The 25,344-nt window shown below is 41.9% G+C and overlaps 1 protein-coding gene across 2 annotated transcripts; it reads left to right on the forward strand.

Moving 5' to 3' along the window:
* Positions 1 to 481: 481 nt before the first annotated feature.
* On the forward strand, positions 482 to 23,397 carry Rab5b (RAB5B, member RAS oncogene family). 2 transcript variants are annotated; one of them, XM_074083598.1, is made up of 7 exons: positions 482 to 629; positions 15,336 to 15,597; positions 17,320 to 17,471; positions 17,928 to 18,050; positions 18,876 to 18,969; positions 19,417 to 19,555; positions 21,271 to 23,397. In XM_074083598.1, the coding sequence occupies exons 2-6, from the start codon at positions 15,435 to 15,437 to the stop codon at positions 19,530 to 19,532; spliced, it is 648 nt and encodes a 215-aa protein (XP_073939699.1). In that variant the 5' UTR covers positions 482 to 629; positions 15,336 to 15,434; the 3' UTR covers positions 19,533 to 19,555; positions 21,271 to 23,397. The 2 variants fall into 2 exon arrangements, with proteins under 2 accessions (XP_073939699.1, XP_020038466.1); XM_020182877.2 differs by having other exon boundaries at positions 19,417 to 23,397.
* The last annotated feature ends 1,947 nt before the right edge of the window (positions 23,398 to 25,344 follow it).

The raw sequence follows: 25,344 nt of genomic DNA on the forward strand, positions 1-25,344 counted from the left end.
GAGAGGTATTTCCCTTTTTGTCCGCGAATTTGTCACAGAGGCGGGACACTAGTCAGCCCCAGCCAATCCAGGGGGAGGGGCGAAGGTCAGTAGCGGCCTCGGGAAGCTTTTTTCGATCTCCCCTTGCCTGTCACTCAAGTCCGGAGTTTTCACAGTACTGGTTAAAGTTTCCCTTTGACCCACCTCCACCACTCACCTGATTAGATGTTTATGAGTCAAAAGGCGGGGGTTGGGGTGGGGGGAGAGACGGCCATGGGGTGTCTAGATTTTATTGGCTTGTACATGTGCTTATCAGTGCTGTGCCGCCCCTTGTCTCCAGGAGTTCGCTCTTTAGTGGCTCCTTCGTCTATTCCCAAGGCTTCCATGTATTGGCTTGAGGCCCTGCCATTCTAGTGTTTCCCTCGTACTGGTTGGTGACAGTGCCCCAAGAGACCCGCCTTTCTCCAGAGGATTGGCGGATGCATGCGGATATAGTCCACCCTCGACGGTAGGCGGGTTATCTTGCTATTGGCTGAAGACCCCCGCCCCCAGGGCGAGGAGGAGGAGGAGGGACAAGAGGGGTTGGTTGAGCCGCAGCTGTTTGTCTGTTCGACACAGGCTTGGGCCCGACGGGGGAGACGGAGCCCCAGGTACCGAGCTGAGGGAGCCCACAAGGGCAGAGGCGGAGGCGCCCGGGAGATGAGAGAGGCCTGACCTGAGAGCAGAGGCGGGTCTGGGCTTAGGCAAAGGGTTAGAATGGTCCACTAGAGAGGGGAGAAGGGGGCCGGGCCCCTGCGGGCCTAATGGGGGCGCTGAGGAGGGGATCGGGAAGGCTGGGAACCTGAAGTGGGGAGGCGGCTGGATTGTGGCGACGGGTGCGGGAGGCCCAGAGGCCGTGAGGGCAGGGGCAGGCCTCATTACTCTTTAAGTAGCGCTGAAGAGGGAGGAGCTGGGTAAAGGGACTGGGCAGCGGGTGAGGTAAGCCCATTGGCCGGGAGGTGAGGAGGGATCAACCCTGATGCCCAGCCCCGAGGGTAATCGAGGCTGGGGCTCCCCAAAGGCGTCTATGGAGAAGGGCCTGAGAAGGGTTCCTACCCGCGGAGTGGCATCGTCTGCAGGGAGAGTGGCTGTTGTAAAGAGAACTGAGGGTGCTTAAAGTAGAGTGGCCGAGAGGGACTGGGGATTAGAGAGGCAGGACTGCAAACGGAGGAGGCACTGCTGATTAGGAGGACTAAAGTAGTTGAGGAAAGAAAGAAGCACGGCCTGTTATGTTACAGGGGCTTCTGGGAATATTAAGGGTGACTGGAGGTTCTGGATTTCGGAGTATCACTCTTTTGTTCCTTTAATGATCATATGTGATTTGAAGTTACTGGGTACTCCCAGAGTAGGGGATGACGATCATGTATATATATATAACTTTTTTCCCATGACTGTTGGCTGCCCCAAACTCAGCCCTACACTTTCTCTTGGCCTCATAGCTGGTCTAGACTGCAGTCTTTTTTGTATTGTTTTTGAGCTAAGAAGTTTATAGTTGGGAGATGTTTTTCCACTTCTTCCCCACTTAATAATGTCTGTAATGAATACTCTTGTCTTTTACCTAGACTGAGTTCATTATCTGCGTGGAAAAGGGCTTAGAGATCTCAGGCAATCAATCTTCTGATCAATAGTTGGTGAAACTTCCACGTGGGTATTTCCTAGACAGGTAGTGGAGTTAACTAGGCCTGGTGATATCACCAAGGAAGGGATTTGGGGAAGAGTAAGAAATTCCATTCCAGGTTGGCATCACCCCTTGTTCTTTGTCTACTTTTTCAGGAGTCCAAGTATCTATATGATTAAAAAGTTGGATCAAACTGTGAGGTATTTGGGCAAGAGGGAAGTGTAGAAAAAGAAGATGGATTACTAAGGCAGAAGTGAATTCTCTTCCATATATATATATATATGGGGTGGGTAGTTCTGGGGTTTGAACTCAGGACCTTACACAGGAGCTCTGCTGCTTAAACCACACCTCCAGTCCATTTTGCTCTGGTTATTTTGAAGATGGGGTCTTGTGAATTATTCACCTGGGCTGGCCTCCAACTACAGTCCTCTTAATCGCAGCCTCCCAAGTAGGTAGAATTACAGCATGAACTGAGGTCTACTAACCTCACACGTTAGATTTTCCCTTAGGGTACTTCCTCCTTTTTCCCTTCTGTACCAATGTTATTTTATCACTATGTTTTTTAATTAAAATAATACATATTTTTAGATATGTAAGTTGTAAAGAAATGAAAAAAATCTATGTTATTCCACACATAACTCATTATATTTCATTTAGGAAGGTCAAAGATCATAGACATTAGATCAGACTTCTTTCAGTTTCTTGTTGGTACTGGGGTTTGAACTCAAGGTTTTGCACTTGGCTGGCAGGTGCTCTACCACTTGAGCCACTCTGCCAGCCCTATTCTCAGGTTTTTTTGGAGCATGTATCACAAAAGGCAAATCTTTTTTCATGTTCTTACCAAGTTCTGGTCTCTTACTCTTTTCCACAGTGTTCTGTTGTCCCATGATATTCTTCTTTATTGTGCTATTTCACAGTTCTTGCTTTCTATCAAATTCAGATAAGCAGATGGTTATACTCGAGTTATCATTGCCTTCTTCAATATACACACACATGCACACACAGAGTTGTCACTGGCTAACCTAGAAAATACCCAAATAAATAGACAAAATGTTATTCTCTTTTATGGGAAGGAAAGAAATATGAAGTTGAATCATTTTGTTTGGGACTATTACTGGTATCTCTGCTTAAGTATGGAGTTTGAGACCTCCATCTTCTGGTTTATGGTTTCACAATATTTGACTGTCCCCTCCGTATCTCAGGAAATGTTGAGAACACAAAAGAAAAAAGGAAATAATCAGGGTTTAGAGGCAAAGATTAGAGAGGATCAATACACATCCATATACATCCATACAGTTTTCTCTAGGAATGGCTTAGCTGCAGTGGAGAGGTGCTTTATAATTGAGGTATCTTATTGGCACTGTACAAAAGCTGGGCATATTAGAGAGCTTCTAAAGTCAGTAAGGTCAAATTCAATAAATAAGATGATAGTATGAAATGTCCCTGTACTCCCTGAAATTTAGAGGAAAAACAGTTTCAAATCTGGAGAAACTTGGGAAAGCTGCTTGGGTCACTAGGGAGAGAGAGAGAGAGACAAGGGTGTCTTAGGGAATTTTTCTACCTAACCCTTAAATTAGTTTACTTTCAAGAAAGAATCTGGGGTCTACGGTTGTAGCTTAGTGGTAGAGTACATGCTTAGGATTCAGGATACCATGAAGTCCTGGGCTCAATCCCCAGCACAAGAAAAAAAAAAAAAAGGAGGGAAGAAGGAAGAAAGGCTACAGAATTACTTCAACTTAAGATCTAAATAACATATAGCGACTTCAAATATTAATTTTTCCAAGGGCTTCTGCATAGTAAGACAGCTAAGCACCAGGCGCCAATGGCTCATGTCTGTAATCCTAGCTACTCAGGAGGTAGAAGTCAGGAGGATCAAGGTTCCAAGCCAGTTGGGGCAAATAGTTCATGAGACTGTATCTCAAAAATACCAAACACAAAACAGGGCTGGCAGAATGACTCAAGTGTTAGAGCACCTACCTAGCAAGCGTGAGGCCCTGAGTTCAAACCCCAGTACTGCAAAAAAAAAAAAACCCTAAGGAATGGGTTTAGGAGTGTGGTAAAGTTCCTGCCTAGTAAGCACAAGGCCCTTAGTACTGCCAATAAAAAAAAATAAGAGCAGGAGCCCGAGATGTGGCTTTATCAACATGGAATTTCAAACATAGACTTGGAGTTGCAACAATATATCTGGAGAAGAAGGCTATTGCCCTTGAAATAATACTGTATATCTTTTACTTTGCATAAGAGCAAGGATTTTTGCTCTTCAATGGTTTGCTTGTGTGCTTGATATGAATTTGACTTCTGAGAAGGAGGATAGAGAAGCAACTGTATAGTCTAATTCCCTAATCCTAAAGCATTTCAGATTACAAGAGGCTCAGTCTTAGAGTGCTTGCCTAGCATGTGCAAGGCCCTAGGTTTTATTCCCATCACTGCTAAAATAAGAAAAGATTGACCAGATTGGAAAGTAACCAAAGTGTGAGACAATGAACTTAAAATAAGGAAATACAGCCGTCTCTGCAAGGAAGGATACCATAAAGCCCTACATATTATACTGCTACCTCTCAAGAGTGTTTTAGGAAAAATTTAGTCATTCACTGAACAGTAGATGAGCTAAATAAGGATCCATCAGGTGAGCAAAGTGTGTGCAGATTTCTGGGCCAGGTGGTAGCTTTTGTATAGGTGCAGTGGGTCCCTTTTCAGAGTGTCTCCTGACTCTGGTAGTTTGAATTTCTTTTTTTTAACTCGTTTTTCAGGTTCAGGAATTAATACAGAGATAATAACCCAAAACTTTTTAAGGGCTTAGCATCAGCTGAAAATTCAGGGAAATTTGTTTTTAGTCACACTTGCTTCAGTGTTGGGGCAAGAAGACCACATATTGGGTGTGATTAGGCCATCCAAGGCATAGTAACGGGTGACAGGAAAAGCAGTTAGCCCATGTGAATTACAACAGTACCTTGTGGTCTGGGTCCCAAGGGGGCCCAGAGAGAGAATTGGTTCTTTGAGGCCAATTAAAATTCCCAAATGGAATTGAGTAATATCTATCCAGATGGCACAGAGGGAAGGGAGTTGATTGGGGGAGGGAGGGAGGATGACTTTGGCTTTAATTCATTTGGGGAGATTGAATGAGCAACTAGTGGGGAGCAGACATTTTGCTCTATTCTGAAGATTTATGATGATATTAAAAAAATCCCATTTTTTGAGAAATTCATAGTTTAACAGAGCAAATGGATACAAACAACTCACAATGTGTTAAATGCTACCATAGAAATACAGCCTTAAGACTGTTGGGAACTTTTGGAACACTAGAGGAAGCAATGATGAATTGTGCTGGGGTGAGAGGGCAATTAGGCAGTTTCACAGACAAGGTGACATTTGCACTTGACCTTATGAGACACATAGGATTTTGCAGACAAAGTAGGGAAGGGCATTCCAATCTTTCCTAGGTCAATAATAGGGAGTTTGTACTACCATGCTGATAAGAGATAAGCATGCTTTTTGCTCTTGGAGAAACATAAAGGAGAGGGTGGGGGAAGTAGAAGGACTCTCATTTGAGACAGTGACTCATTGGATAATATTGGATCAACAGAATGAAAATGCTGAGCTAAATAGTGCAACTCTCAATTCAAGATTTTTGTAATTTGGAGCTGGGGGTGTGGCTCAAATGGTAGAGAGTCTGCCTACTAAGTATGAAGCCCTGAGTTCAAATCCCAGTATTGTCAAAAAAAATTAAAAAGGTTTTGGTAAGCAAAGTTGGAGAGGATATGAAAGTATTTTCTGGCTATTGTCCCTACTTAGGAGATCTCTCACATCAAATCTAAGGCCTACTGGATCCTGCAAGTTACCACTTTTTTCGCTCTTGCCTTCCATTGAAGTGCTTTTATGCCATCTGTCCTGGCAGAGGGTTGCTCAAGACTTTCTAGAGAGAAGTAGTGATGAATTACTTCTCTGTCAGAAGTATATGAGACTAGGTTCCAGTTCCTAGGGAAGACCTGAGTCTAACTTTTTTTTTTTTTTGTGGTACTGTGGCTTGAACTAAGGGCTTTCACCTTGAGCCACTCCACCTGCCCTTTTTTGTGATAGGTTTTTTTCAAGATAGGGTCTCATAAACTATTTGCCTGGGCTGGTTTTGAACCTTGATTCTCCTGATCTCTGCCTCCTGAGTAGCTAGGATTATAGACGTGAGCCACCAGCACCTGGTTGGGTCTACTTTATTTTTAGTCCCATAGCAAATACTTAACCTAAACTGAACAGAGTTTAAAACTATCCAATCTAAGCTCTTGTTCCTGTCTGGAGTTCTTGTTCCTTTTCAGAGTTAAGTATTTTCTGCTTAAGAAGTATAATGGAGCCTGGGTGTGTGGCACATGCCTATAATCTCTGTACTCCGGAGGTTTGAGGCAGGAGACTCTCCAATTTGAGGCCAGCCTGGCCAACATAGCAAGACCCTATCTCAAAATTAAAAAAAAAAAAAGTGATATAAAAGGGGCAGGAATACCTGGAATAGCAGCTATGTGATTGCTGTCTATACTAACATCTGACAAATCGACTAATTGTATATGCCTCAGTCCTCACCCAGAAAACAGGGACTGGACTAGATAATCTATGTAGCATGGTTTGTATTGGGCTGACAGATTTTATAGGGCTGACACTTAGGACTGAGCTTGATTCCAGTAGATATATACTGGGTACTCAGTCTACTGATAGTTGATAGACTTCTAAAGGCTTTATATAGATTTGATATAAGGACTCAAAGTAAGTGGAAGGGGGCCTAAGGAATGGAGTCTTACTCTAGTTGGGACCGGCAGATTTAAGAAACCTTTCCTGTTAGGCTTACTTTCTGACACTGCTTGGGAAACTACCCACATTAAAGAATATCCTCCACCCCTACCCCTGCTACAGGATGGGCTGACCCATGATCAGGCCTCAATTCTCCCAGGTTGAGAGTCATAAGCCAGCTTTGTAGAGGTACACTTCTAAGGGAAATTAAACCTGATGGTAATAAATATCACACTATTTGACTGTTTGTTTTTTTGTTTTGGTTTGGTTTTGGTTTTTTTGTCTTTGAGTGGATCATTTTCCCATTATCAATTCTTAGCAAAAGAAAAAAAAAACCCACCAGAATAGGAAAGAAATCAATTTAATATGTATTATTTCACTTCTGATCTTTTGAGAGTCTAGCTATTGCATTAAAAAAAAAAATGATATCCTGGTGGAGTGACTCATGTGGTAGGGCACCTGCCTAGCAAGTAGGGGGCCCTGAGTTCAAACCCCAGTACTGCCAAAAAAAAGAAAAAAAGATACCTTCTGGGTGGTGGTGGCTCACGCCAGTAATCCTAGCTACTTGGGAGGCAGAGATCAAAAGGATTGCAGTTTGAAACCAACCTGGGCAAACAGTTCTCAAGACCCTATCTGGAAAAAAAAAAATCCAACATAAAGCAGGGCAGGTGGAATGGCTCAAGTGATAGAGCCCCTGCCTAGCAAGCAAGAGGCCCTGAGTCCAAATCCCAGGACCACCAAAAACAAAATGACACCCTTATAAATACAGTAAGATTAAAGATTAGGGTTTACAGATGGGTAGCCCATCAATTACTGTGAACAGGAAAGGTAGGACAGATTTATGAGGTTACATACTGGAGTGGGAGGTGGTCTTTACTCACCAGTAATACTTATCTAAAACAATCCAAGGTTACTTAGTAGCAAGAAAGTTTGCTGACCAGTTTCTGGGCTATGACTTGAGTTTCCATCAGTTCCCATCTCTGGGAGTTAATGACAAGGATTTTTTGCAATCCAAGTGTGCCTGTGACAACATTTCCTATCTTCACACTCACCCAACTCCCTCCTTTCTTCCCAGGCCCAGAGTGATGTGCCTGGCCATGAGAATTCAGTTCATTCTAACTCCTGTGTTTTCATATTGTAGAATAGTAACATTGAAGCTTAATGTTTTGCCCTTGGATCACATGCTGTAAAATAGATAAAAATGTGAGGGGATAGTTAAAAAATAGTAACTTTTGCTGTTGTTTCTTGGGAGTATTTGTATGCTACCTGGAGAAAAACTGACCAGCTTTTTTTTTTTTTTTTTAGAGTTATGACAGAAAAATCCTCGTTTACTATATAGGATAGAGTATATGAAGTACCACACATATATTTTTAGAAATAAAACATATCATGATTCTCATGATGCCTTAAGAAAGTTTTTTTTTGTTTTTTTTTTTTTGGTGGGACTGGGGTTTGAACTCAGGGCTTTGTACTTGCAAAGCAAGTGCCCTACCCCTTGAGTACATTTTGCTCTTTTGTGTGTGTGGGGGGCACTGGGGTTTGAATTCGGGGGCTCACACTTGCTAGGCTGACTCTCTTACTGCTTGAGTCACTCTGCCAGCCCATATTTGTGATGGATTTTTTTTTAAATAGGGTCTCAGGAACTTTGCTTGGGGCTGGCCTCAAATTATGATCCTCCTGCTCTCTGCCTCCTCAGTAGCTAGGATTATCCTCATAGATAAACTGAGGTTTAGAAAGGCCAAGGGTATGAGTAATCTAAAGGCACAGTGAGTTAGGTGGCAAAGCAAAGAAAAGAACTCAGGCTTGCTGTATTTTGAAGCCCTTACCAGAATTCTATCTAGGTTGGTTTTTCACATTTTCATGATCACGCTATAATTTTAGTAGCAGAGTGGGGAATCCTCTAACCCCTGAAAGCTGTATATTCAGCCCTCATCTGAATATCATCTAGAACTGCTTTAGTAGCAACCATAACCATAAACTGTCCAGAGACAATTTCATTCCATCCCTACTGGCCATCTTTCAGTGTCAGCCTCTCTCCAAAGCATTTTTTGAACTTTTTGATCATGATTCATAGTTTAAAAAAACAAAACTTTACATAACTCATTATAAATCACACATACACTCAAGTGAAACATTTTCACAAAACAATTTCTTATGCTTATTGTTTGCAATGCACTTAACTTTTTTTTAACATTTCTTATTATAATTTTGTGTGTGTGTGTGTGTGGTGGTACATAGGTTTGAACTGTAGCCCTTCTGTATTATTTTTTTCATAATTGAAAAAAAAATTTAAGGTCACTATTGGCTTACAGCAAACACTCCAAGAAACGCTGCCCTAAAAGTTAAAGAATTGTAGCTGGGCACTGATGGCTCACACCTGTAATCCTAGCTACTCAGGAGGCAGAGATCAGGAGGATCGTGGTTCAAAGCCAGGCCCAGGCAAATAATTCTTGAGATCCTATCTTGAAGAAATCCATCACAAAAAAAGGGCTGTTGGAGTGGTTCAGAGTGAAGGCCCTGAGTTCAAACTCCAATACCAAAAAGAAAAAAAGAGAGAGAGAATTTTGGTGGCTCACGCCTGTGATCCTGCCTTCTTGGGAGGCTGAGATTAGGAAGATCATGGTTCAAGGCCAGCCCGGGCAAATAGTGCTTGAGACCCTATCTCCAAAATAACCAAAGCAAAAATGGACTGGAGGTGTAGCTCAGGCAATAGAGCTCCTGCTTTGCAAGTGTGAAGCCATGAGTTCAAACTCAGTTTTCCCTCTAAGGAAAAAAAAAAATTGTGACTAGTGGTTAAGAAGCTAATTAATAACAGCGCAGTAACGGTTGAAATCCAAAATTTTGGATTTCATGGACCAGTAAATTTAAACTTGCTAGTTTTAAATATTTCTTTAGAAAGTTATTTTAAAAAACTAGCCAGGTATGATAGTGTTGTAATTTCGGCACTCAGGAGGCAGAGGTAGGAGAACCTCAGTTTGAGGCCTACTCAAACTGAGCTACATACTAAGACCGTCTCTCGGAAAAAAAAGAAAAAATGGGCCAGGAGTGTAACTCAGAGGTAGATACATGCCTAGCATGCACAAAGTCCTTGGTTTCTTCCCCAGCACTGCAAAATAATAAATAAAAACATGTATATTATATTTATAATAGGTTTGTATTCCCTGCTTTTAAAGAAAGGGTTATATATAATGAAAACAATTGGAATCTCTTCATTTAACAATAAAAAAAAGGAATCCCTCTGCATACTCCTCACCTTACTTTAACTCCTCAGAAGTAACCACTGTCAGTAGGTAAGTGTGTGTTCTTCTGAAGCTGGACTTTTAGGCCTAACTCCAGAGGTTTCACATACCAGATCCTGCTACTTGCCCCTGTATGTCAAATAAAGAGATGATTAATGGTGAAGGACAGAGAAAGGTTTATTCACTACATGGGCATACCACAGAAAGAGGCAAAGTAACTTACTTACTTACGCACTTCAGTGTGTAAGTCTGTACTTCAGAGTACAGACTTGAGCTTTAGAAAGCCAGTCGCCAATGACTCAGTCCTGAAATCCTAGCTACTTGGGAGGCTGAGATCAGGAGGATCACAGTTTGAGGCCAGCCCGAGCAAACAGCGATCCCATCTCCAAAATAACCAGAGGAAAATGGACTGAAGGTGTGGTTCAAGTGGTAGAGCACCTGCTTTGCAAGCATGAATCCCTGAGTGCAAACCCCAGTCCCACCAAAACAAACAAAAAGAAAGGTTAAATAGAGAAAGAATTTGGGACAGGGATCAAGCAGTATGCATAATTATTAAATAGTCTGGTCAAAATATGGCCTGGTTGATAATCATCTAGGTCCTGGTTTTGGGGGGGGGGGTGGATTATTACTGTCATCACTTGAAGGGAGCAATCTGGTCAAGATAAGCCAGTCATTGTTGCCTGGTGGGTGGTCTGCTTTGTGGAGGCTCTGGTGCTCCTTTTATTGGGAGGAGTTTCCTCTGTCCCTCCTTAAAGATATTATTGGTCCTGTCCTTCCTGAATTGCAAGGTGGCTACAGAAAGAAAGGTTTAGAACATAGACAGTTACAAAATGGAGATGGAGATGCCAAACTTCTCTACTGCATTTAGTTAATTTGTGGGCCCAAGTAAGGAGTCAGTGCCTTTCAGCAAAAGCAGTTTCTAAGTTTTGCTTTACAGAAATAGGATCACACCATGTATTTTGTTCCATTATTCCAGAGAAAACTGACACAAAGAAAGTAAGAAGTAAGAAATTTCATAATAAGGATATACCTCATGTACTCCTAGCACTTGTGAGGCTGAGGCAGAAAGATTGGAAGTTCAAGGACAGCATGGGCTATATAATGAGATCCTGTCTCAAAAAAAGAAAAGAAAAGAAATAAGATACACTTAAATAGAGTAAAATTAGCTTGGTGTAAAATCTGTGATGTCTTTATTTGGATCATTTCATCATAGACCAGTGAAAAATTAATCACAAAATGGGGAATGTATGTCAGGATTCTTAGGACATAACTGGCCTAGGGGACTACAGAATACCCAGTAGAGTCACAGTAAATTGTCGAATTCCTTTAAGTTAGTCTACTTGGGGACTTTGAGTTCTCACCTCTATCACAATCCTCTGCTAAGTTCCTCTTCACGCTTTCATTATTTTTCTTTCTCTCTACCTTTTTCATATCTTGGCTGCTTTTTAGGAATACACCGAAAACTAACATTGAGATATACTTTCACATATTAACTTGGTCTTTTCTAGATAGAAAAGTGGGACCATTAAATAATAATTCCTAGATAACACTTATTAACTATATAATGACTATATCTTTCACTTAATCCTCATATTTACTCTGTGGAGATAGTTTTATTTTGTTTTGTTTTTTTCATTTCCCAAAGAAGGAAGGTAAGACTCTGAGAGAGAGAAAAATTTTCTTGATGTCATGTTAAGACTGATTAATAGCTTAATATTTATTGAATGCCTAGTTTATCTCACATACTTAAATTTTTTGTATGTATGATCTCATTTAGCCCTAGAACAGCCTTACATAATAGGTAGTTTTAAGGCTAATCTCATTTTACAGATGAGGAAATAAAGGCACTTGTATATTTAGAAACTTTCACCAGGGCTCACAGCCATTAAGTAGAACTTGAAAACAAACCAGAAAAACCCAAAAAAGCCTTTGTTCCTCTGCATTGCCTCCTGTGTGATTTTTCTTACTGTCTAATAAGTAGGTTTGCTGAAATTTTTTTTTTTTAGGGCGGACACTGTACTGGGGTTTGAACTTAGCTTCACGGGTACTAAGTAGGGTGTTGTACCACTTGAGCCACACCTCCAGCACTTGCTGAAATTTTTAAAAGTATTGACCGCCTCCCCAAACTGGGGTTGATTGCTGAGATATTTTTTTATTTATTTATTTTTGTGGCATTGGGATTTGAAGTTAGGGCTTCACGCTTGCTAGGCAGGCACTCTTACCACTTGAACCACTCTACCAACCCCTCATTGCTGAGATTTTTAACTGTAATCTGACATCAAAGCCAACATGTTTCCATACACATAAGAGTATGAATGTCTGTTAAGTTACTAAAATCAGCCTTAACAAAGAGAAAGATTAATTTGAACGAACAAAGATATAACTCAAGCAATGCTTAGGTTTTAGAGAGAGGTTTTTGTGCCCTATGTCCATATTAACTACTCTTTGAATTTAATAGCTGCTTACTTTCCAATTAGAGTTAGGAGGGCAAAATATATTCAGGTTTGTTTGATTAGAATCTCAATCAGCATTTCTCTTTGCCCTCCCCCAGCAGCTTGTAGCCTTCTTTCATCAAATAATGGTTTCTTGTAGACTTATCCCCTATACCATCCCCCAAGACTGCATGTATTTAAAGGTATACCTTTCTTGGCCTCTAGTTTGGAGGGCTACAGCTATTAGGCCCCTTTGGTGTAAAGGGTAATCTAATCCTTAGGCAGCAAGACAGCTGCAAGTTAAGAACAGGTCTTAGATTTGATAAACTTTCAGACTTAGAGAAGTGGCAGAAACAAAGTAAAAGAGTTGATACTGAATGTGATCTGTTGGCCAGAAATGAGAAAAAAATAGGTTTCCTGGCAGTAGGACCCTGGTTAGATCTTCAGAAGTGTCTTGTTAAGGACAGTGGTCAGGCCAGGTGCTGGTGGCTTATGTCTGTAATCCTACCCACTTGGAAGGCTGAAATAAGGCAGATCATGGTTCAAGACCAGCCTGGCAAATAGTTCATGAAACCCTTCTCCAAAAGTAACCATAGCAAAATAGAAAGAGGTGTGCCTCCTTTACAAGTGCAAAGCCCTGAGTTCAAGTGCCCCAGTCCCACCAAAAAAAAAAGAGTGATCAGGATTGGAGGTGTGGCTCAAGCAGTAGAGCACTTATCTCCCAAGTGGTAGTCCTGAGTTCAAGCCCCACTGTTGTCCAAAAATAAATAAAAGAGTGCTCATATGTGAAAGATACAGAACCAGATGCTACCCATATATGCCTTAGAGAGGTTATTCTTTTTTTTTTTTTCATTTTTCTTTTATTATTCATATGTGCATACAAGGCTTGGTTCATTTCTCCCCCCTGCCCCCACCCCCTCCCTTACCACCCACTCCACCCCCTCACACTCCCCCCCCTCAATACCCAGCAGAAACTATTTTGCCCTTATCTCTAATTTTGTTGTAGAGAGAGTATAAGCAATAATAGGAAGGAACAAGGGGTTTTGCTGGTTGAGATAAGGATAGCTATACAGGGCATTGACTCACATTGATTTCCTGTGCATGGGTGTTACCTTCTAGGTTAATTCTTTTTGATCTAACCTTTTCTCTAGTTCCTGGTCCCCTTTTCCTATTGGCCTCAGTTGCTTTAAGGTATCTGCTTTAGTTTCTCTGCATTAAGGGCAACAAATGCTAGCTAGTTTTTTAGGTGTCTTACCTATCCTCACCCCTCCCTTGTGTGCTCTCGCTTTTATCATGTGCTCATAGTACAATCCCCTTGTTGTGTTTGCCCTTGATCTAATGTCCACATATGAGGGAGAACATACGATTTTTGGTCTTTTGGGCCAGGCTAACCTCACTCAGAATAATGTTCTCCAGTTCCATCCATTTACCAGCGAATGATAACATTTCGTTCTTCTTCATGGCTGCATAGTATTCCATTGTGTATAGATACCACATTTTCTTAATCCATTCGTCTGTGCTGGGGCATCTTGGCTATTTCCATAACTTGGCTATTGTGAATAGTGCCGCAATAAACATGGATGTGCAGGTGCCTCTGGAGTAACAGTCTTTTGGGTATATCCCCAAGAGTGGTATTGCTGGATCAAATGGTAGATCGATGTCCAGCTTTTTAAGTAGCCTCCAAATTTTTTTCCAGAGTGGTTGTACTAGTCTACATTCCCACCAACAGTGTAAGAGGGTTCCTTTTTCCCCGCATCCTCACCAACACCTGTTGTTGGTGGTGTTGCTGATGATGGCTATTCTAACAGGGGTGAGGTGGAATCTTAGTGTGGTTTTAATTTGCATTTCCTTTATTGCTAGAGATGGTGAGCATTTTTTCATGTGTTTTCTGGCCATTTGAATTTCTTCTTTTGAGAAAGTTCTGTTTAGTTCACATGCCCATTTCTTTATTGGTTCATTAGTTTTGGGAGAATTTAGTTTTTTAAGTTCCCTGTATATTCTGGTTATCAGTCCTTTGTCTGATGTATAATTGGCAAATATTTTCTCCCACTCTGTGGGTGTTCTCTTCAGTTTAGAGACCATTTCTTTTGATGAACAGAAGCTTTTTAGTTTTATGAGGTCCCATTTATCTATGCTATCTCTTAGTTGCTGTGCTGCTGGGGTTTCATTGAGAAAGTTCTTACCTATACCTACTAACTCCAGAGTATTTCCTATTCTTTCTTGTATCAACTTAAGAGTTTGGGGTCTGATATTAAGATCCTTGATCCATTTTGAGTTAATCTTGGTATAGGGTGATATACATGGATCTAGTTTCAGTTTTTTGCAGACTGCTAACCAGTTTTCCCAGCAGTTTTTGTTGAAGAGGCTGCTATTTCTCCATCGTATATTTTTAGCTCCTTTGTCAAAGATAAGTTGCTCATAGTTGTGTGGCTTCATATCTGGATCCTCTATTCTGTTCCACTGGTCTTCATGTCTGTTTTTGTGCCAGTACCATGCTGTTTTTATTGTTATTGCTTTGTAATATAGTTTGAAGTCAGGTATTGTGATACCTCCTGCATTGTTCTTTTGACTGAGTATTGCCTTGGCTATTCGTGGCCTCTTGTGTTTCCATATAAATTTAACAGTAGATTTTTCAATCTCTTTAATGAATGTCATTGGAATTTTGATGGGAATTGCATTAAACATGTAGATTACTTTGGGGAGTATCGACATTTTTACTATGTTGATTCTACCAATCCATGAACATGGGCGATCTTAGAGAGGTTATTCTTATCTCGCCTCCTTAAAGTGAATCTTTCATCTTGAGAATAAAAGGAAATTAAAAAAATATAAAGAGAATAAAAGGCACAGCATTAAGGTACCAAGAAGATAATGGGTATCTAGGGTACCTGTGAGTATTCTCCAAAGCAACTAAAGGTTGATCAATTTGCTGTGACTCAGAAAAAAACTTTGAAAACTTGGTAGGGAAAAAATTGAAAATTAAAAACTCAGTGTTCATTCTCCACTTCAGCTCCTTTGCCAGTCAGACTTTGTGGCAGGACAAACTCTATTTCAGAAGCAGTTCTTATTTTACTGTCCCCAACTCTTACCACTGAATGTCAGCTGTCTGAGACTTAAGGTATAACTTTTCAATGGTGGTGATTAAAAGAGCTAAGTCATCATAGGAACAAGGAAATGAACAGACTCTGTCCTTTCTCTAAAAAGTAATTGCAAGTGCAATGGAACTGTATCTAATTTTGGCTACTTTTTTTCTTACAGGATTGTTGAAGCCTAGACATCCCCTCCCCTCCCCCTCCCCCCTTTGCCGCTTTGTGGCATCCCCCTCCCTCTACCCTTTCCCACTCTGATAATCTGGTCATGACTAGCAGAAGCACAGCCAGGCCCAATGGGCAGCCCCAGGCCAGCAAAATATGCCAATTCAAATTGGTCCTCCTGGGGGAATCTGCAGTGGGGAAGTCTAGCCTGGTATTACGTTTTGTTAAAGGGCAGTTCCATGAGTACCAGGAAAGTACCATTGGAGGTAAGTACTTCAGAGAAGGAAGCAGTTCAATGACTTGTAAGAGTTTCCTTGAAGGGATATCTAGGACCTGATTATGGAATTGGCCCTCATTACCCCAGGAATAGAAACCCTTTATAAAAACAAAAATAATTACCATAACACCAAAAATGAGGTCTATGTTCATCCTTTTGCCTTCTAGAAAAAAAGGAGTTGATCTTTGCACACCAAGAAAAACACTAATTTTTCATCTCTGTCTTCCTCCTTTCTCTGGTGGTGGCAATATTTTATTTATTTTATTTTTATTTTTATGTGTAGAACTGGGGTTTGAACTCATGGCCTCACACTTGCTAGGCAGACTCTCTTACCCCTTGATCCACTCTGCTAGCCTGTCATCTTAATGACAGCTAAGTTCAGCTGAGAGGCATCTTGAGCAGATAGAAGTTGGTTTAGATCTGGGCATAGTGGCCCATGCCTATAATCTCAGCACTCATGAGGCTGAGGCAGAAAGATTACAGCAAGATTTCCTTACTTATGTATAAAGAGAACACTGAACCTTTAACTGAGCCGCCTGGATAGTCATTGGTCTTAGACTGAGAATGGAGATAATGTGAAGGGGAATGGTATGTTCCCATTTATCCTTCCACTTACAACTTCTTCCCTCCATTCTCTCATCCATAGCAGGCTTCCTCACCCAGTCCTTTTGTCTAGATGACATAGTAGTCAAGTTTGAGGAGACCCTGCCTTAAAAACAAAAAACTCAAAAAAAACAAAAAACTTGGTTTGGAGCAGTGATTCATTATCAAAATTTATACCAGAATTACCCCAGGAGCATTTTCAATCCATGTGTGCTTGGGCTCTACCCTGATCTGCTGATTAATATTGGAGGCAGAGTGCAGTTGGTGGCAGCAGCACAGAGCAGCAGAGGCATGTGTTTGGAGAAGCTCCTTTAGTAATTCTGATGCATGTATTTGGTTAAAAAGTATGGAATTAATACAAAATACAACAAAATCTGCTGGAGGCATGGCTCAAGTGGAAGAATTACCTGCCTAGCGAGCATGAAACCCTGAGTTAAAACTCCGGTACCATTATTTAAAAAAAAAAAATTGCTGATGGAGCTGCTCAAGTGGTAGAGTGCCTGCTTAGCAAGCATGAGGCCCTGAGTTCAAACCCCAATCCCATCAAAAAAAAAAAAAAAAAGTAATGGCTAAATAATATGGGTAATTCTGGGACCTGCCATCAAGCTTTAAAATCCTCAAATTAGTTTTTTTTAACCTTTGATTAATTTTCTTTGTCATTTAATGTGAAGTTTATTGTCTCTGTCATTATTTGTTAATTCCCTTATTTTGGTTAAAAGAGGATGGCTGGGCTGGTAGAGTGGCTCAAGTGGTAAAGCACTGGCCTAGCACGCATGAAGCCCTGAGTTTAAACCCCAGTACAGCCAGAAAATGAACAAACAAAACTACCCAAAAGAGGATGACTGGTATAAGTGCTCGTTGTCCTGTCTATCCCTCACAGTTTATGATGTGCCCTATTCCTTAACTAGAGAAGTGTTTGGGAGGAACATCTTGGTCAAGGGCAGTCATAATCCTGGTTCCAGGATTATATGTAAGGAGAACACTAAACCTGTAACTGAGTGGCCTGGTAGAAATTGGTCTTAAACTAAGACTGAAGAGGAGGGGAATGGTAATGTTCCCATTCATCCTTCCACTTACAACTTCTTTCCCTTCCTTCCCTCATCCATAGCGGCCTTCCTCACGCAGTCCGTTTGTCTAGATGACACAACAGTCAAGTTTGAGATCTGGGACACAGCTGGGCAGGAGCGATACCACAGCTTAGCCCCCATGTACTATAGGGGTGCTCAAGCTGCAATTGTGGTTTATGATATTACTAATCAGGTAAGTGAGCTGAGAACACTGTCCTTGGTTTCAATTTCCTAATTATAGGAATTAAATTAGGTAAGGGAGAGGAAATACAAAATAAGGCTGGGGTCATGGTTCAAGTGGTAGGGTACTTGCCTAGCAATTGCAAGGTCTGAAGTGCAAAGCCCAGTACCACCAAAAAAAAAACAAATAGCAAAATAAGATTACAAAGTGCTAAAACAAATGGTAATGAATTATCAGAGACCTAGGGTTTCAGTGAGGAAAGGGCACTTAGAAGAGCTAAGTTGTATGCTGGGGGCATGGCTTTGGTGGTAGAGCACCTGCCTAGGTAAGCACAAAGCACTGAGTTCAAACCCTAGTTCAAAAAAAAAAAAAGCATAAAGAGGTAATTGTAAGACTAAGTTTTAATGGTGATGGTTGTGGATTGGCAGTCATTTAGCCTACCAAATTCTCTTCCTCATGTTTTCCTAGGAAACCTTTGCCCGAGCGAAGACATGGGTAAAGGAACTACAGCGGCAGGCCAGTCCTAGCATTGTTATTGCCCTGGCAGGGAACAAAGCTGATCTGGCCAACAAGCGCATGGTGGAGTATGAAGTAAGATGGCCCATAGAGTCCTTCTCTAACATGCTCCCTCTGTATGTAGGACCTCTTTTTTCCAAACCAGCCCTCTCTGAAAATCTTAGGTTAGGACACTCATTATCTCATTCTGCAATTCTATACCAAATTAAATCAGCAACACCATAAGCCTGGTGACAACCAGATTTTAGAGAAATCAGAAGAAATTCCCAGAGCAGAGATTAGGGAAGTACCAGCTGTAGGGATACCAGTGTGAAAATAGGAAGGAGAAAACAGTTAAATTTGAGGTATTCAATTATTAGAACCCAAAAGCCCCAAACCAACTTATTCTTCTCCTCCGTTATTAAGATTCCTGACATCTGTTTGTTGAACTGAATGGACATTGGTTTAACTTGAGGGAATTCTCACCAAATTACGAGTTCAGGGCCACCCTAACAAGAATGGGTATTGCCAGGCACTGGTGACTCTCACTTGAAATCCTACCAGTTACTAGGAAGGAGAGATCTGGAGGATCGAGGTTTAAGGCCAGCCCAGGCAAATAGTTCTCGAGACCCCCATCTCCAAAATAACCAGAGCAAAATGGACTGGAGGTGTGGCTCAAGCAGTAGAGCGCCTTAAAAAAAAAAGAGAAGGGACATTAAGGGGAGGGTACCTAGAATATTGCCTCCTTTGGAGCTACATGAGAATCAAAAAGCAATACTTGGGGCTGGTGGAGTGGCTCAAGTGGTAGAACGCATGCCTAGCAAGCGTGAGGCCGAGTTCAAACCCCAGTACTACTCTCCACCACCAAAAAAACAACTATTATTTAAAAAAAGCAATATTTATTCTCCCTATCTGTTGCAGGAGGCTCAGGCCTATGCAGATGACAACAGCTTATTGTTTATGGAAACTTCAGCAAAGACAGCTATGAACGTGAATGATCTCTTCCTGGCAATAGGTAAGGTCAGGGCAGCCTGAACTCTTCCTCTCCCTCCCTTGTCTATAATAGGTAAAATCATCACTGACCCAAAAAGAGATAGGTGGAATGTAATAACTCTTGTAATAACTTTAGATATGGGGCTGGGTTGTATAATTCAGTGGAACACCTGCCATAGTAGGTGTAAGGCCCTGGGTTTGAGCACCAGCACTGCTAAAAAAGCAAAACAAAAAAACTTAGGCATGGAAATACCTTAATTTTCTGTTGTGATCTTTGTCCTTTGGCTGCAGTTTTAGCCCCTTATGTTCAATGCAGTTTGCATAGTGAACTCTCTCCTCTCTTCAAAACATTCTTAATCTGTTGCCTTTCTCCCTATTTTTCCCCTCTCCTTTTTTTTTTGGGTGGGGGGAGATGGGAGGTGATGTGAGTAAAATCTACCATACTTTGTTCTCTTCTCTTTATCTTTAGCTAAGAAGTTGCCAAAGAGTGAACCCCAGAATCTGGGGGGTGCAGCAGGCCGAAGCCGGGGTGTGGATCTCCATGAGCAGTCCCAGCAGAACAAGAGCCAGTGTTGTAGCAACTGAGGGGGGTGGCTAGCAGCAAACAAGTACGGAGCTAGCACGACAGCTAAGAAATAACCTCCATCCCCACCCCCTCAGCACACAGCCCCTATGGTAACAGCACACTGAGCCCTGGCTCCCAAGGGCTGCCTCCTGACAGCTCCGTCATGGCACTTTTTAACGCTTCAGCAACCAACACCAGGCAGCTGTTGCCACTGTCCTCCTACCCCTTATTCTGGGGTTTGGGGGTGAAATCCCTCCAGGACTTACCTTCCAAAACAAACTTTCTTCACTTTGTATTATAGGTGCAAGACAGTGACGTACTTATTTTTCCTCCTCCTCCCCTGTGTTCTTCTCCATTTTTTTCAGAAAACACTTTGTCTCCTGCCCTTTCCCCCGTCTGCTTTTGATCAATTCCTGTCCTTGATCCTCTTTTCCTCCTCTCCCCAGGTTGGAGAAGGTGGTAAACCCAGGAACCAAGGAGGAAGGTTTCTAGTAAGGGTCCTAGGGAGAGAATAAGGCTCAGAGCAGGAAGGAAGTAGGAAACCTTTCCTTTTTTAAATCTGGTTGGAGTTTCTCATATTTGAAAACACTGTAGTATCCATGAGTTGGCCTTGTGGAGGCTATTCCTAGGTAGAGGTGAGAATGAGTAGGCAAGCTCTCAGGCACCATGTGGGAATTGTGTTGTTAGCTAACTGGATTGAGGTCAACGTAGAGTGTCATCTATGGCTCTGGAACACCTCCAAGGCCAAGTTTTCCCTCACATAGCCTCTTAGGAGCTTCTCTCCTAGAGTGGGGATTGGGCCCCAGAGTCCTCCAAAGAATCTTCACTGATTGCCTACACCTTTGGCTCTGCTGTGATCTAATTGGAGAAGGGGCCAGTCTCTGATACCCATCCTCTGATTTACACATATGCACTTCCCCCTGCCCTTAAGATGGCCTGAGCGCCACATACCCTATCCCCCTGCAGTTTGCACTTTAATTGATGGTAGTTCAGTCAGGATACTTGTTTTATGGGGGTTATTGATTGAATTACCTGTCCTGTAACCTTCTTTTTAATTAAATGGAATCAGAGCTATATGAGGTTTGGGGAGAGGCTACAAAGAACAGTGCTAGTGGTAGCTACTCAACCCAGTCTCCACTGCTACAGTTTCCTCCAGCTCTGATTGTAACCTCTATTCTTGCCAACCTAGCTCTTGGGAGTAGCCTCACAATAGCATGGGCCAAGATAGAGGAGTAAAGAGAGGTCAGCAAAAGGCATGATTTTCTATCCTTTTCCAAGGTTCACATTCAATTTGCTATCCATTACCATGTCTTTTCTACTTCCCTGTAAATAGGTATAATCTTTATTCTCACTGTACAGTCTGGTCTATTTCCTGCCTCCCATTAGTATCTTAAGTTTAGTTCCTCCATTCTCATCCTACCATACCTACCCTTCCATGCAACCAGTGGTTCAATTCATGTACCAGTAGGGGCTACCACAGAGGCCTACTTTTCCCTGTCTTATCATACGACCTGTGGACAGGAGGTGACAAGCACTGAAGGTACCTCACAACTGTCTCACATCAGAGGACCTTGGTCTCTAGCCTATCTTCACATCCTTCATCAGATGTTTTAGGATGTCTGTGGGAAGCCATCAAGGCAAGGGAGAACTCCAGTTCCTTCTTGTTCTAGCGCAGGATTTTGGGAAAATTTGGGGAAGAAAGACAGAAAAGGCTACAGTAACGCAGAGTTGTAATCATTCTGTCCTTTTGGCTTACAGATGGCTTTCTGTCCAGAACATCTGAGAAATCCATGAAACAGATTCTGAAGGACCCAGCTTAGGTTCTTCCACTTAGGCCTCAATTCCCTTCTTTTTCCAGGGGCAGCCTTAGTTCCTGTGGCCCTGAAATACACATACAATTTCCCCTTCCTTTCCCAGAACCCATTAGTAACCCAAAGTACCCTGTACATCCTTTTTTTTTTTTACAAGCGGAAGAACTCGGATGGCTCTGTAAGTCTCTTAGAAATTCTCTGTGGAGCTTTCCCCATGGATCAGGAGTGAAGGTGTTTCATTGCCTGGTGGTTGGGAAACCATTTCCCCAGGCTTCTCTCCTCAGTCACCCACTAAGAACAGAATTGGCCTTTGCTTCTAGGCCTATCTGCTGCCTTCCCTCTACTCCTTCCAGCTCTTCTGCCCTCCTTTGAGCTCTGTTGGGGTTGGGGGGAGTCTTAGGTTTTTTTTTAATTTCTTTTTTTTTCTTCTGATCAGTTGGGATTCTTTTTTGGGGGAAGGGGTGTCTTTTTTTTCTTCTTCTTCTTCTTTTTTTTTTTTTTTTTTTGCTTCTAAGAAAGAATTTGCCTTTCCTTCCTTCCAACATAACAATCGTGGTAACAGAATGCAACTGCTGATTTACCAATGTATTTAATGTAAGTAAAAAAGGAAAAAAAACCAAAAGTGCATTGGAGTGTTTTTTGCCATTTGTCTGCCTGATAGTAGAAATTTGGAAGAAAGAACACCATTATCTTATTGAATAAGAAACATACCTTCTTTTTTTTTTTCTTTCGGTACTGGGGCTTTAACTTGATCTTGCACTTGCTAGGTAGGTGTTCTACCACTTTAGCCACTCTGCCAGCCCTCTCTTTATCTTGATACTTCTTATTCCTTTATTTTTTCTTGAATAGTGGAAGAATCCAGCTTGGAAAGTAGCCCTTTTATTGTTGTTGAATCACCCCTATTCAAAGACCTGGATAGTTTATCAAATCTGACCATATTTGATCTTTTTTAGGCCCTCTTAACAGAATGTATATGTATGTAGAGTTGTGGTCTGTGGACCTCTTGGCCCATTGATAAGACTGGAGGAAGAAATGGTATTTGTGAACCCTTTGAAGCAATATGCTGGGGTGCCAGTGGCTTATGCCTGCAATCCTAGCTACTTAAAAGGCAGAGATCAGGAGAATCAAAGCCAACCTCTGGAAATAGTTCACTAGACCCAATCTTGAAAATACTCAACACAAAAAAGGGCTGGTGTAGTGGCTCAAATGGTAGAGTGCCTGCCCTGATGTGTGAGGCCCTGAGTTCAAAACCCTAGTACTGCCAAAATGTGTGTGTGTGTGTGTGTGTGTGTGCGCTTTTTATGTAAGGTCCATTGCTATATTAGTTTCTCAAAATATTGCTATATTTGACCTAAAGCTTTCAAAAAAAAAAAAAAAAGTACCTGGGCATGGTAGCACATTTTTGTAATCTCAGCTACTCAGGAGATTGAGGCTGGAAGATTGTTTGAGACCAACCTGAGCAATTTAGCAAGACCACATCTCAAAAACAAAAGGAAAAAAAAAGGGAAATCACTGAATTAGCTTTTTGACTGATCATGTGGCTTCCATCCCAACAGGAAATTTTCCCTGGATCTATCTGCTTTTGACTCCTACTGTACTTGAAGCCATTCAGTCCATCACAGTCTAAAGGGGGGTGAAGAGGAATCAAACAGAGAAAAGATTAGGTATGGTTACAGGAGTTTTAAATTCTGAAGAATCTTAAGGAGACTGGTGCCAGACATTGCATTCCAGTCCCTCTCTGCTAACTCACCAGCTCTGTCCTTGATCAAGTTAGTGCTTTCTGCCTCAGTTTATTGATCTGTAAAATGAAAAGGTGAGGTTTAAAGGTCAGTTGTGTAAAGCATGTATATGGCACATAAATAGATATGGGAAGGATCCATGCCTTTTTTATTTACTCATTTATTTTTGAGACAAGGTCTCTGTGTAGCCCAGCCTAGCCTAGAACTGGACACCCTCCTGCTTCAGCCTCCCATGTGCTAGGATCATAGACAGTTGACCTCACCATGAACTTCCAGTGGCTTTTAATTTTTTTTTTTTTTTTTTTTTGGCAGTACTGGAGTTTGAACTCAGGGCCTCACACTTGCTAGGCTCTGCTAGACAGGCGCTCTATCACTGAACCACTCCATCAACCCTAAATAATTTGGCTGGGACCCTCTTTGCAAGCTTCATGCTTGCAAAGCAGGCATTCTACCACTTGAGCCACACCTACAAGTCCTCCAATGGCTTTTAGAAAGTCCATAGCTAACTTTCTTGGATTGACTTTTTTTTTTTTTTTTTTTTTTACTGTTAGGATAGATCAGACTTCAGACCTCTCCAGTGATTTAATTATACACAGATTGTTTTATCTGTGTATTTTATAAAATGTTAGCACCAAAATCAACTTTTCATTGTGAGACAATGAAAAGTTTGAACTTTTCATTCAAAAATTTGAACTCACAGCCTTATACCTGCTGGGCAGGCACTGTATAATTTGAGCCACACCTCCAAACCTTTTTTGCTTTAAGTATTTTTCTGATAGGATCTTGCATGTTTATGCCCAAACTGGCCTGGACCACGGTCCTCCTATTTACGTCTCCTATATAGCTGGAGTGACAGGTGAGCACCACCACTTCTTATTGATTGAGCTGGGGTCGCATGAACATTTTGCCTGGCTGGCCTCAAACCACAATCCTTCTAATCTCCCATTTCCCACTCCCAAATAGCCTGCACCTGGTCATTTCCCTTTTTTTTTTTGTGGGAGAATTTGAACTCAGGGCCTCAAGGTTGCTAGGTAAGAGTTCTACATTTGAGTCACACCCCCAGCCCTTTTTGCTTTAGTTGTTTTTCATATAAGTTCCCTTGTTTTTGCCAGGACAGGTCTTAGACTGCTATCCTTCTGTCCAAGGCACCAAGCACCATGCCTGGCTTATTTGTTGAAACTGAGTATCACAACTTTTTGCCTTGCCTGGCCTGGAACCACAATCCTCCCAATCTCTGCCGCCCGAGTAGCTGGGATTACAGATGAGCACCACAACGCCTGACTTATATTTCTCAATTCGCTGGATCCTTGATTCCTGGTAAAATCTTTAGGTGAAGAGCAGAAAAAGGAAATGATCTTCCAAATTTAAAGGTGAAGAGTTTCACTTAAATTAAGAGTGTAGTTCAGCCCCCTTATCTCTAGAGGGCAGTGTAGATATAAACTTGTTCTAGGTGCAGGGAGGGATGAGGTTTGACAAATACTCAGTTCTGAACAAATGATAAAACCATAGTAAAAAGCAAATTTGTAGCCGGGCGCTGGTGGCTCGCGCTTGTAATCCTAGCTACTCAGGAGGCAGAGATCAGTAGGATCGCAGTTCGAATCCAGCCAGGGGAAATAGTTTGAGAGACCCTATCTTGAAAACCCCGTCACAAAAAAGGGCTGGTGGAGTGACTCAAGGTGTAGGCTTTGAGTTCAAACCCCAGTAAAAGAGAAAGAAAAAAAATTAATTCTATTTGTGTCCTTTGAGATACAAGACTGTAATAATTCATACTTTGGAGTATTAAGCTGCCATTGCTCTTATTAAAGGGCAATGATTTCAAAAATTGACTAAGCAGAATTTAAAAGATCGTACTCAGTTGTCTGTTCTGTACTTCAGAGAGAAAGTCAACTAGATCTGGAATCTCGAAATCTTGAACCAATATTTTAGGCTTCATTTCTGCTGTCGTTCCTGGGTATAAGAGAATTAAGCGACTGACCTTGCTTTCCCTAAAAGACAAACAGGGCTGTTGAAGTTGCAACACACGTTTGTTAAAAACAGCCGGGGTGCCCCTGGCGCCGGGAGCGGCCGGCGGAATCCAACTCTCTGGAGGGAATGCGCTTCGGTCTCCGCCCCCATCCCCAGCTGGAGGTCCCGCTACTCAGCTCAGGGCAACCTTTGGAGCGCTCATCACCTTCCACCACCCGGACTTGGACACCAGTGAAGGCCCTATCCTTATCCACCGGACCGTAATTCGATTTGAGCCAACAGTTGTGCAGCAACACAGCCAGCCTCGGCCTCAGCCC

This window comes from Castor canadensis, chromosome 8, assembly GCF_047511655.1.
Source record: "Castor canadensis chromosome 8, mCasCan1.hap1v2, whole genome shotgun sequence".
NCBI classification, from domain to species: Eukaryota; Metazoa; Chordata; class Mammalia; order Rodentia; family Castoridae; genus Castor; species Castor canadensis.

Coding starts and splice junctions, on each gene's coding strand:
- Rab5b (XM_020182877.2), top strand. CDS start 15,435: ATGACTAGCAGAAGCACAGCCAGGCCCAATGGGCAGCCCCAGGCCAGC. Junction 17,472..17,927: donor TTTATGATATTACTAATCAG/GTAAGTGAGCTG, acceptor ATGTTTTCCTAG/GAAACCTTTGCCCGAGCGAA. Junction 18,051..18,875: donor AGCGCATGGTGGAGTATGAA/GTAAGATGGCCC, acceptor TATCTGTTGCAG/GAGGCTCAGGCCTATGCAGA.